This window comes from Taurulus bubalis (assembly GCF_910589615.1).
Source record: "Taurulus bubalis genome assembly, chromosome: 1".
Taxonomy (NCBI): Eukaryota; Metazoa; Chordata; class Actinopteri; order Perciformes; family Cottidae; genus Taurulus; species Taurulus bubalis.
The window spans coordinates 19,784,524-19,797,611 of NC_136589.1; the positions used below are offsets into that span (position 1 = coordinate 19,784,524).

Genomic DNA, 13,088 nt, shown 5'->3' on the forward strand with positions numbered 1-13,088 from the left:
GCAACGCATTTTGGTAAAATAATCGAGAGCGCTAAAAGAATGGCATGTAACACAAAACCAAGTTTACATCCCTCAGACAAATACTGAAGAAGCTGGACATGATTCAGCTCACAGACAGAAGAAACTCTTTCTGAAACTATACAGACAGTGATAACGTGCATGTTTACACTGACACATGCTTCTGTACTGGTTTCTACCATCCTCCCAGCTTTCCTCACTGACTCAGTGAGAATCCAATTCAGATTTGTTTTGCCCTTTCTGAGTTGGGCGGAAGAAGAAGAAGTAAGGAACGGACATCCCGCCGTCACAGAATTGCTACAGGTAATCATAACGTTGAGAATTGGGTTTGAAATATTCCGATTATTGAGTTTTTGGCATCGAGTCATAATCGTTCATGAGAGAATCTCATCTAAGAATCGTTTTCCCCCTACCCCTACCTGACATCGTCAAGTGGAACAACATAAATAGGAAATATAAGCAATGCTAGTGGTTTGATTCTTTTTTGTTGAAGATTTGGTTCAATCTCAAATTTTTATAATCTGTCTTTCCAATGATTCATGTGATGTCAAGTATGCACTTATTCAAAATAGACATACCTTAGCCTTTCACCTTTGATGTCTTTCCACAGGGACTGGGACAGACGGAGAGCGGTTTAATGGACCAAACATTTGTTGTCATACAGTGTAGTGTTGTATAGTATAATACAGGAGACAATCAAATATATTGTTCGTATATTGCTGTCTGCAATAATGCAAAATTAATGTTGAAATCCTCGCAGGCTGCCTTTGGTTTTAATAGATTTCACTAAGCCTTGTATCTGTTCATCTATTTATTTATCTACAGTGAGACCAGATATTAGGTCAAAAAGCTTCACAATTAGGCATTTATATTTTTAGCCTCATGTCATTCTGGCTCACAGGGATAACAATGTTGGTCAGTTCGTTGGTCTACCACTTTGGTCCAAAGATATCTCAACAACTGTTGAACAATGAAATGTTGTCATTCATGGTCACCAGAAGATGAATCTTACCGACTTGAATCTCATCCAGACTTTTCATCTGACACTATCAGCATGTCAAATTTTTTGCATTACTTTCATGACCAAATACATGCAAAAATGAAGGGCATTCCCATTGACTTAATTTTTACTTTGTCACTATCATATTGCTACTAAGGAAATGTTGGTAAGCTAAGATAGTAAGGGTTAGGGTTAGGGTGTCCATGGGAAACATTTCCTGCTTTATAAAACTTTGAGAATGCAACTAAAGGGAGGCACAGTCTCCAATGCAGATAATGACAATGACTACATATGAAGGGAGGGTTGATTTAGGAGCTGACAACCGTCACCCATGCCATAAAGCATGCCCCTGTGTTCAATAGAGTCAACCCATTAATGGGTCAATCGCCATTTGAATTATAAACCCTAGAAAAATGCAAAGTCATGGTTTTATTTAGTTTTTGTAAAATTGTCCGTAGCAATTTAAAACAAAAGTATATGGGTATTCTTCAAAAACTATAACAACTGCGAATAAGAAAAATATTCAATGAAATTATTAATACTTGTTTTTGTCATATACAGATATACAATGATGATTGCTTGCTAATGTGTGTGTTGTCCAATGTCATGTCTCTCTTTGATCATGTGATCATGCTGAGCCGAGCAGGCATGCAACATAAAAGATGATAGGCCCTCGCCCACCATTAGAGCGCGCACTGGGGCCCATTGTACTCATGCCACTGCCTTGGCCAGTTTGTTACTTGTGCTTACACCTCTATCACTGTTATCACTGCTATTAAGTCGGTATCTGATATCTACAAATACTTTGTGTTTAGAGAAAAACAGTCTCCAGGTAAATGGATGACTCATCATCACACAAACTGTGAGGTGTTTTATCATTAATTTAATTTGTTATCCATTTCTAATGTTGTCTTTCTCGATGAACTTGAATTCCTCTCCACTTGCACACTGGCAGGTCTGAACAGGTAGTACTTGTCTGTCACATGCCGTACGATAATGGTGTTCATTTCCTCTCCCGCCTGCACTCACAGTCACAAACACACATAGGCACACACGCAGAAGCACAGCAGGGACCTTGAATCTATTTACTATCCAGAGCACTATCACAGCACAGACCTTCAGGTAACACTGTCCATGGACTCCGCTCAAGGTCATCACACACACACACACACACACACACACACACACACACAATTCTTGGAATTCAATTTTCTAGAGAAATCCAAGCAAGATAACACGTTAGATAATTTTATGTCCAGTTTAAGAGTTCACCTGAATTAGTTTTTTATTCTACAAAAGGAATCTTGATATCAAATTTGGAATGAAGAGACATGTTTATATGACACTTTAAAAGCGATTATAATGTTTTTACAAAAGCAGATTTGTTTTTGGTCAATTTTTTCCCCTGAGATATATATATAAAAAGGATCATATCACAATCACAATCCGCAGGTGTTGATGTAGAATTCTTTATTTTAGCGAAGAAATGCTGAAAAGAATCTTCCGCCACTTCCTTTATTAAAAAATACATGCAGTGTAATCTCAAAGAAAATCATTGCAGATAGGATCATGCTCATTATGTTGCACAACAAATTGAACTTTTGCAAATAAGCAACTGGGGATGCCATTCCCCTGAATCAGCCCATGGGACAGAGCAGGTATAAAACCTGTCACACACTGCCTGTCGTCACACTAGGTGGAACACTGCTCACACACCGGCTGCTTGCACAATCTGCTTTGACAAGCAGTGACACTCTGCGTTCACAGTCTCTGGGTTGGAAAAATTCAGGAGCTTAGGGACGCATCTTTAATCGCAGTTCCTGTCAGTGTGATCTGTGTGAAGTATTAGAAGCGTTTAGGTAAGCCTCCTGGGGTGCTGGGTCTTCATCTCATCATCATCATCATCATCAACATCATCATCAACAACAACAACATTACCATGATAATAAGCATTGCACTGATCTGGGCAGTAGTGGTGGGATTCTGCTGCCTTTTATGGCTTGCTGTGGGGATACGACACAGGTAAGACTAGACAGGATATGTAGGATGCAATGTATCAGACATGTATTATAGTTGTTGTATTTGGTGTATACAGTGTGTCTGATACATTAAACACGAAAAGGAACCTGCTGATGTATGCTGAACACCAACAGTGTTTTCCAGGCAAGCAACATCTCATGCAACAACATGATGCATGCGGCAGCTTATGTAACCATTATGTGCTGTGAATGTGCATACAGAGTAAGCCAATCAAAGAAAAGCTTTTGTAAAGTTATTGGAACGTGTTTGGTGTGCTGCTGTTTCGCCAGTGTGCTGTCAGTGCTTATCTGCTGTTGCAAACCATGGTCAGATTGACAAAATCTAGAGGAGTTTCTAATATATGTTAGAAAAATTGTTTTTGTTTTGTAATGTTTTGGAAAATGTTGGTAGGAACAGGTTCCACTTCAAGGAAACTGGGCTCATTCACTCAGGAATCATCACTAGTTATTTGTCAATGAGAAAAAAAAGATGCAATAAGACAAACTAATTAAAGTATTTTGGGAAGCATTTCATTCTTTAATTTGAGTCAGTTGATAGTGGAGTGTTGACAAACATGGTTGCAATTACATGGTACACACCCTTAAACCCAAGGACATGGGAGCCCTGGGAGCCTATGAGTTAAGGCACTGACCATGAACCACAATGTCCTCAGTTTGCAACTGGTTTGAAAAAAATAAACACCAGGTTGCCCCAATCATATTTTTTAAAGTGATTTTATGAGTTGCAATTTTATCAGTAGGGCTGCTGTTCAGTGCAAACATTGTTGAACCATAATGAGTTATCTTTCGACAATTCTCCTATTTCTTAGACAAGGTGTTTTTAGTTTAGGATATACATGGTTTGCATTGGACAAAAAGTAAAAACTTCCATGAGCTGGCTATCGGTTGAATCAGTCCTTAAGAGTAAGAACAAAATGAGCATGACTCCTATACAAATGTCTGGGATTATTATTTGTAATTTATACAATTATCATAAACCCTCTCTGTCTAACAGCTGAGCCCAATGGAAAACACCTTGACCTTCCATCCCTGGCTATTTGTTTTGGCTTCACTGAATATTGTCTGCTATCTCTTTCTTGTCAATGCCCACAGGCAACCTGGTGAGCCTGTCGTTGAGAATGGCTTCATCCCCTACCTGGGTTGTGCTCTGCAGTTCGGGGCCAACCCTCTTCAATTCCTCCGCAGTCGCCAGAAGAAGTACGGTCATATTTTCACCTGCAAGATCGCAGGCCAGTACATCCACTTCCTGTGTGACCCCTTCTCTTACCATTCAGTCATCAAACAGGGGAGACACCTGGATTGGAGGAAGTTCCACTTTGCTACGTCTGTTAAGGTAAATTTATTAGATTTCCTCTTCTAATATTCATAGCATGTTCTGTCAGTTTTTTTTTCTTCCATAAAAATACTTTTTGATATCAGTGGTCCTCACCCTCTTTTTCCTAACTTCAACAGGCGTTCGGCCACGATAGCTTTGACCCTCGCCATGGCCACACCACAGAGAACCTTCACCAAACCTTTCTGAAGACCCTGCAGGGTGAGGCTTTGCCCTCCCTGATAGAGTCCATGATGGGCCACCTACAGGACGTCATGCTGAGGTTGGACACCCTCAGCCCTGGCAAGGACCACTGGGAGGTGGATGGCATCTTTGCTTTCTGCTACAAGGTCAGCAATTGGACTTTATGCTGAAAAACATACAACATAATTTAAGACTAGAAAGAGGTAGTCTGCCATCAGGCCTAAGGTTCTACCGGTAATAGTAGACATATGCTGTATTAAATTGACCCACAAAACTGACCACATTTTGTCCCAAAAAAAATAAAAAAATTGCAACAAAACCCCCCAAGAGAGACTTATAGTCCTTTTTGAAGATTTTAACACATGACCTTCATTTGGACTTGAAAACAGTAAATGGGCTGTACTTGTATAATGTCTAGTCTTCCGACCACTCAAAGCGCTTTAACACTACACAACGTCGTTCACCAATTCACACACTGATGTCATATTCATGTGATGTGCTGTAACTCCGTTATGTTATTCGTTCTGGTCACATGACATATATTGCTTCTGTCCATCCGAGGAGAGGGATCCTCCTCTGTTACTCTCCTGAAGGTTTCTTCCCTTTTTCCCCTGTGAAAGAGTTTTTACTATCGTTATTTGAGGGAGTTTTTCCTGATCCAATGTGATGTCCCGGGACAGGCATGTTATGTGTACAGATTGTAAAGCCCTCCGAGGCAAACTTGTATTTGTGATGTTGGGCTATATAAAATAAACTGAATTGAATTGATGAGAGGAGCCACCCGGCCATCAGGATTAACTAACATTCACACACGGCACAGCTTGTTGCCAACAGTCTTAACATGTTTCCTTCTGTCTTGTTGTCCCCCAGGTGATGTTTGAATCTGGTTACCTAACTCTGTTTGGTAAAGAGCTTGGTGAAGACAGGCGCCAGGCCAGGGAGGCAGCTCAGAAAGCCTTGGTGCTCAATGCTTTGGAGAACTTCAAAGAGTTTGACAAGATCTTCCCGGCATTGGTGGCTGGCCTGCCCATCCATGTCTTCAAAAGTGCCTACAGTGCCAGAGAGGTTAGTGGACCTTTCCAAAGACTATCAAAGGAAGCAATGACAAAATAAACAGCCTTGACCTGATGCCACAATGCCTCTGTGCTACCACAACTTAAGCAGGATAAACTTTATATAAGTGAAACTCAAGTATTTATTTTTTATGTCTAGAATCTAGCAAAAACCATGCATGCTGAAAACTTGTCCAAGAGGGAGAACATGTCTGATCTGATCTCTATGAGGATGATCCTGAACGATTCCTTATCTACCTTCAATGACTTGAGCAAGGCCAGGACTCACGTCGCTCTGCTCTGGGCCTCACAGGCTAACACCCTGCCTGCTACATTCTGGAGTCTCTTTTATATGATCAGGTATGTTGATAGTTGTCTTTATTTGTAGTCTCTAATGACTTTATTGTTGTTAGTAAATCACAATTTAAGCCTTCTTCTTCTTGTCAGTTGAATGTCAGGTGTGGTAAACGAAAGCACATCTTTGTTCACAGCCTGAGGCTAGGGTGACGAACGTTTCAGGGTTAGAAATGATCAGTGTATATATACATGTATATTTATGTTTATATCTAATCAATGCACATTAGACCAATATATTGTAACTGACTGGCCTAACAAAGTAGATCAAGTGGGTGTTTGATGGGGTTCACCTGTCATGGGAAAAGACTTTAGAAAAGTAAATAAAGGAAAAATATTTGCAATCAAATATTTAATTATTTTTTTAGACATCTTTTTTTAGACATCGATATATTTGCACCAAGTATCATAGTTGCAATGACATTCCAATATAGAAAAATAGACACATGGTGCTGTATAATAATAATGTTCAATAAGAACATTTAACAGTGACAGTAATAGGCTCCTCTTTCTGTGCTCAGGAGCCCAGATGCTATGAAAGGAGCTCGTGAGGAAGTGCAGAAAGTTCTAGAGGATTCAGGGCTGACGGTTGACCCGAGCAACCCTACACTGAACCTGACCAGGGAGCAGCTGGACAACATGCCTGTTATGGGTAAGACAACTCATTACTTAAATTCTAGTCTGGCATTGTCTACATGGTATACAACATTCCATTGTGTTGTATTTACAGAATTCTAGTTAAAAATAATGTTTTCATTTTAAAATGCAGTAAAGAAATGTAATGAATCTAATTTATTTCTACATATTTCTGTTTATAGACAGCGTCATTAAAGAAGCCATGCGTCTTTCGAGTGCTTCTATGAATGTTCGTGTTGCCAAGGAGGACTTCCTGCTTCACCTTGACAACCAAGAAGCTTACCGTATTAGGAAAGATGATGTCATTGCTCTATATCCACCGATGGTACACTACGATCCAGAAATCTATGAGGATCCCTATGTAAGACTCCTATATAGTTACTAATTAATCAATGAGAAAACAATCTTCTTCATAAAATTACTGTAATGTTTGGACTACTAACTTCCTCTCTCCCTCTCTCTTCATCCCCACACAGGAGTACAAGTTTGACCGTTTCCTGGATGAGAAGGGTCAGGAGAAACCTACATTTTATCGCAATGGCCGGCGGCTGCGTTACTTCAACATGCCCTTCGGCTCTGGAGTCACCAAATGCCCCGGCAGATTTTTTGCTGTGTATGAGATCAAGCAGTTCCTGACTCTAGTGTTGGCCTACTTTGACATGGAACTATTAGACCCTGCTATCAAAGTCCCACCTCTTGACCAATCCCGTGCTGGTCTGGGAATCCTCCAGCCTACCTATGATGTGGACTTCAGGTACAAGCTGAAATCGAACTACTAGGCTCTCTGTCTGATTGAAGTACATAGTGTACATAGTGTATATTTAACAGTGTTAATGAAGAAGCCTGTTCTGTATATATAACTGAATTATATATTTTTGTTGCTTTAATTTTCTGCTAAAGAACATGTATTCTGCACATATGGGTGGAGCCCATAGAAACATAAAATCCTCCAGTGTATGGTAGTGTTCTTACAAGCACTTCCTCTGACTGTTGGACAGGTAAACATCTAGGAGCTCAGAGTAAAAGTGTTGAGTTGCATCTTCAATTCCTGAAGATGGACCTCGGGCCATACAAATTTATAAAATAAATGTGGTTTTGCGTGTTTGGCCGATTCACCCAAAATCTTGTTCAGTTTTGTTCTTCAAATCAAGTGGCAGAGTGTTTGTACCTTGCAGGCAGCCATTGGTGTTTAAGCTTAGTTTAGTCTACACTACATTAACCATGACAATTAAACCATTCATGAGATCACTTTGTGAGGAAAGACAGCTACAGCAGAACTTAAAATATGAACAATCTTCACTGTTTTCTTGTTAGCACTTGTCTGTGCTGGTCCAGGCATGTTTGTCTCTGGAAAGGTGTGTTTAATTTCCGCAGGGCCTGACACAAGGACAGTATTTTCTCTTACACATGAAACCAACATACTGTGATGCCTGAAACCATAGGTTTCATATTTTTTCATTTTTTCACAGTGGTATAAAACTGATGGACTGTTAAACTGTCTGTTCAACTCTCCTCATCTCATTTCTTGATATTTCTTCTCTTTAATTTCTGTCTTATAAGTTTCAGCATGTCTCCGTTCTTTTTTATCTTTCCACTCTATCCTGTCCATCTCTTCTAACTACTCATGCAGGTTTAGCCCACACAGTACAGGTAAATTCATAGCAAAGTCTGACGTTTTGTAAAACATTGTTTGGTACAATAATACTATTGTAATAGGGTCACAGCTGTGTTTTCATGGAGTTCAAAGCCGTTGTAAAATATTACAATGGCTTTGAACGGCGCATGGCCAATTATAATCAAGGACTGATACTATATATTTATAATATATATTTGACATCAAGAGGACGGTCTATTTGCTGTTTTACTGTCTTCCCCTGACTCCCAGGAGTAACATTCATTAATTTATGAATGTAAAGTCCCCTGAACTAGCTTGAATCGCAATATTAACACACACAAAAAAAAGCAAATGTATGTTTTTTTAAATTTGTGATTTTTACAACAATAGTACCAACAGATGAAATAATCTGGGAAAATGTTATCAGTAAAGTTTATTGTACATGCTAAAACACTAGAACAGGCCTAGCCAACCCGCGGCTCCCGAGCCGCATGCGGCTCTTTGCCTGGTTTCATGCGGCTCTTGCGTTCATATCGAAGTTTGTGTTTTTTTTTTTTTTTTTAATCTTTTTATTGATTTTGCAAATACTTTAGACCACTGGTGTCGCACTCAAGGCGCGACGGCTTGAAAGCCATGAAATCGCGGACCCGTTTTCAGTCATTTGCGACCCGTTTTCAGTCTTTCGCGGACCCGTTTTTAGTCATTCGCGGACACATTTTCAGTCCGTCAGGACGGTCATTTTACATGGGCAAAAAAAAATCAAAAAATCCTGTGCTTTTATTTTGAAGGGATTTTTTAATGCGGCAGAGTGCAATTTATTCAATTTCAGTCATATTGATGTCATGTGTTGTAACTCTGTTACGTTATTCATTCTGGTCACATGACATCTATTGCTTCTGTCCATCCGGGGAGAGGGATCCTCCTCTGTTGCTCTCCTGAAGGGTTCTTCCTGTTTTCCCTGTGAAATGGTTTTTACTATCTTTTTTTGGGGAGTTTTTCCTGATCTGATGTGAGGTCCCGGGACAGGATGTTATTTGTACAGATTGCATATTTTAATTTGTGATTTTGGGCTATATAAAATAAACTGAATTGAATTGAATATTCACACACTCCTCAATGCTGCGTTCACAACACACTTTACTTGCGTGAGTTTACACATCAGACTATTTGTGATAGTTTGCTTCATTCCCAACCTTTTTTTTTGTTATGTTCAAAAAGGCTGAAGTTATAACATTATTATGTGTGTTGTATTACCTTGTATCCTTAAGAAGCACTTTTGGGTTTTTAATTGAGTGTGAAAGGGAATATTTCTGTTTGGCATACTGTGATACTATCTCAGGTTCAAACCTAGGTGCCATATTTTCATTAAATCAAATTGAGAAGTTGAAAATGTTCCTCGCTTTGGTCGCGGCTTGTCATTCAGGGTGATGGTGGGTCCTGCAGCCAGATCAGTTAAACCACTGCCCCAGACCACATGCATGTTCTTAGAGTTATGTCCTTCTCAACTGTGACAAAAAAGCTTTGAACAAAGTTAATATAATAACGTGTGTTTAATCTTTGACTTTGTTATTTTCATCTGTTTTAAGTTTGATCTTTGATAGAGTAATGTTGGTTTCTTAACCCGTAATTAAATGGATTTATGTCGTAGTAACAGAGACATTTTAATTTTTGGCTCGGGGGGGGGGGGGGGGGGGGGGGGGGGGGGGGGGGGGGGGGGGGGGGGGGGGGGGGGTATGATGTGGCTCTTTGCAGTAACACAGTAAAAAATGTGGCTCTTAGTCTCTGACTGGTTGGCCACCCCTGCACTAGAACATGTTCTAGTCTTCTGACCACACAAAGCACTTTAACACTACTTGTCATCATTCACACTGATGGGAGGGGCTAAGGTGCCACCTGGAGTATCTGGCATGCATACACCATAGATGGGGATCGAACCACCGATCGAAGGACGAACCTGCTCACCACTCGCCGCTCTATTAATCCCTGGAGCAACTGGACGTTCACATGGCTGCACTTTTGAAATACTACAACTGAATGTGTGACCATTGACTATCACATCCAACTTTCTGCAGTGAAACTTGTTCATTTTCTGTGTATGTATCATAGCAATCATCACCACTTGTTTGATACTTTGATATTTCACGTCAGCTAATTTGTTCTGTGAGGTGAAATTACTGAGTGCAGCATGACCAAACTCCTTTTTTTAATCAATGAATGTATTACTGTAATCAGTACCCTATCATTAACTGATTTCACCTTGAAGTAAAAGATAGAGATTCCATCAACCTTGGAGTTTGCTCTCTCTAACTGTCTCACTCTCAAACGCTACTGTCCCTAAAGATGCGTCTGATTGTTCAGCCAATGCTGACCTTTATATATCAGTGCCAGGTATTCAGGTGCTTCACATGAAGTTAAAACTGAAAGATTTAAACAAACTGATAAAGGTAGAAATGGGATATTTAAAATTCTAGATCAATTGTGGGATAATGACTGAAAACAGCGAGTGATTATGAGACCCTATGTCTTCTTCGGAGCAGAATGTGATTACATAGAAAACCAGAACACCATATATTCCATGCCAATCTGAGGGTTATTCACAAAAGTGCAAACACATGCATGTGTTGACGTGTACTGCTGTACGAACATAAAATAAATCAATGTTTTTGTACACCTGTCTGTCTGCTATGTTCAGATGTCCCTAGTTGTTAAACTCAGTGCAAATACAACAGAATGCTTTTTCCTCCTGATACCTCACTCTCTCTCTCTCTCTCTCTCTCTCTCTCTCTCTCTCTCTCTCTCTCTCTCTCTCTCTCTCTCTCTCTCTCTCTCTCGACATAAATTATGTCATAAAGTAATAATGTAGATAACAGGGGATTGTGGCTAAAGGCTCCAGAAGTAGATGTTGGGTCAAGGTCTTTGTTTGTTCAAAAGTATTCTTTTTTTTAAACAATGTATAGTGATTACTGTAGGTGTTAATTGTGATGTTAATTGTCACAATTAACATCACAATTAATATAAAGATTTTTGTTGTCATAACATAAATACAGACTGGCAGCATGAAAACACACACACATACAACTAATTTCATGCTAAAAGTAAATAGTGTAAGTGCAAACCTTTATCAGCTTTCAGGCTAAATGCTGTTTTCACCAGATTTTTTTACTGTAGTCTAACTTGATAAACTGGAAGAAAGTTATATAAAGTCTCCAAGAACACTGCACACTCTGTTCACAGCCTGCTTTGGTACAGTTGGGTGTGGTCACATGTTCAACAACAAAACACACATGGCCAACCGGGCCTTTTGATTCTTTTGAATGAAAAGTGTGTTACAAATAAAATGCATTACACGTGACGTGACCACCTCTGTACCCACAGAGGTGATGGCAGAAATTCTTCATTTCCATACAATATTTACCTCAGCTGTTGCATTCTGTTGTGTGTTGTTTGATAACTGCATTGAGAGTCATACATGAGTAGCTCAGTGCTACTGAGCCCTCAGAGGTCATGTGAGTGTAAGTGTGTGTGCGTGTGTGTGTGTGTGTTGATAATCAAGCGGAATAAAATAAATACCTACAGCCACAAAATAGCAAATTTGTCATGAGAGAAAATGTTAAGGTTAAAACTTGTTAGGGTGAGCTTGCCAGTACATTCCTTCTTTTTAGGAAGTTGGTTTAAAAAGAAAGTTTTTTTTCTCCAACAATCTTCTCATGTAAAAGTAAAAAGCATGCATCATTAAAACTACCCTGGCCTGTACAAATTCCAAAATCTTTTTTACTTGAGAACATGTGAAGGAGTGCGTAACCATTTTTAGCCAGCATTAGGCTATTAGAGCTGAACTAATGGGATTATTATGTAATCTTCAATAAACCCATTAGACTAAAGAAGTCGTTCTCAAACTTTTTTTTGTCACGTCCCACTTTGGAGGAAGAAAAATTTTCATGCCCCACCGCTCCAACAAAATTGCAACAAAATATTCCATACTGAATTTTTATTGAAATAACTTTTTTTCTTCTCCATCTGTGCTTTTTCAAATAATAGAATAGAGAAAATTGCAATCACTTTCAAGTAAACCAGATTGCTCCATCAGACAAAAATAAATAAAATGTGCATTCAATTTGTTAGAACAATGGAAATAAAGTTATATCTCTGCAAAAAATGACTAATATTTGGCAAACAAACTGTTTTGCACTGAATATCTTTTCAAGATAATAACAATAACGTGCAACCTGGGCAAAACAAAACAGAATTAGTGCAGATATGTGAGCCATCATGTTTTATCAGTATTAGTGACTGCAATGAGCTGACAATTTTTTTAAAATGTGGTTGCAGGCTTGATAAGGCGCTTAGATCTGTATTCTGTTTTGAGAGACGCAACAGCAGAAAATGTTTTTTTATGTCCGTGTCATATGTGAAGCTCTCAATAAAGGTCTTGAACTAAAGAAATTCTGCATTTCCCCCTCGCGCCCCACCTCGCGCACCACCTGTAATACCTCCCCACTAGGGGGTCGTGACCCACAGTTTGAGAACCACTGGACTAATGTAACCTCTGCAGTCCATACACCTGACTCCAGAGTGGACAAATAGGATACAGTTATGCACCAAATGGAATGGATTGTGTCACAAGTTATGTGTGTTGCTGATAACAAACACACTGTTATCATGTCAAGGCCACTGCTCGTAAAATGCATATCGATAATAAAAAGAGTATATCTCTGCAACCACAAGGTCTATTTGAATAACTTTGGTGTTATAATAAAGGGAACACTTTTGAGATTTGTTCATTACATTACATTACATTTCATTTAGCTGACGCTTTTATCCAAAGCGACTTACAATAAGTGCAATTCAACCATGAGTA

At 39.3% G+C, this 13,088-nt stretch overlaps 1 protein-coding gene across 1 annotated transcript; it reads left to right on the forward strand.

The window, feature by feature from the left end:
- Window positions 1-2,957: 2,957 nt before the first annotated feature.
- cyp7a1 (cytochrome P450, family 7, subfamily A, polypeptide 1) lies at window positions 2,958-7,394 on the forward strand (the record flags this gene model as incomplete). The annotated part of the gene is made up of 8 exons (XM_079215497.1): window positions 2,958-3,040; window positions 4,150-4,390; window positions 4,510-4,719; window positions 5,444-5,638; window positions 5,786-5,985; window positions 6,501-6,631; window positions 6,798-6,976; window positions 7,092-7,394. The coding sequence occupies 8 exons, from the start codon at window positions 2,958-2,960 to the stop codon at window positions 7,392-7,394; spliced, it is 1,542 nt and encodes a 513-aa protein (XP_079071623.1).
- Between the last annotated feature and the right edge of the window lie 5,694 nt (window positions 7,395-13,088).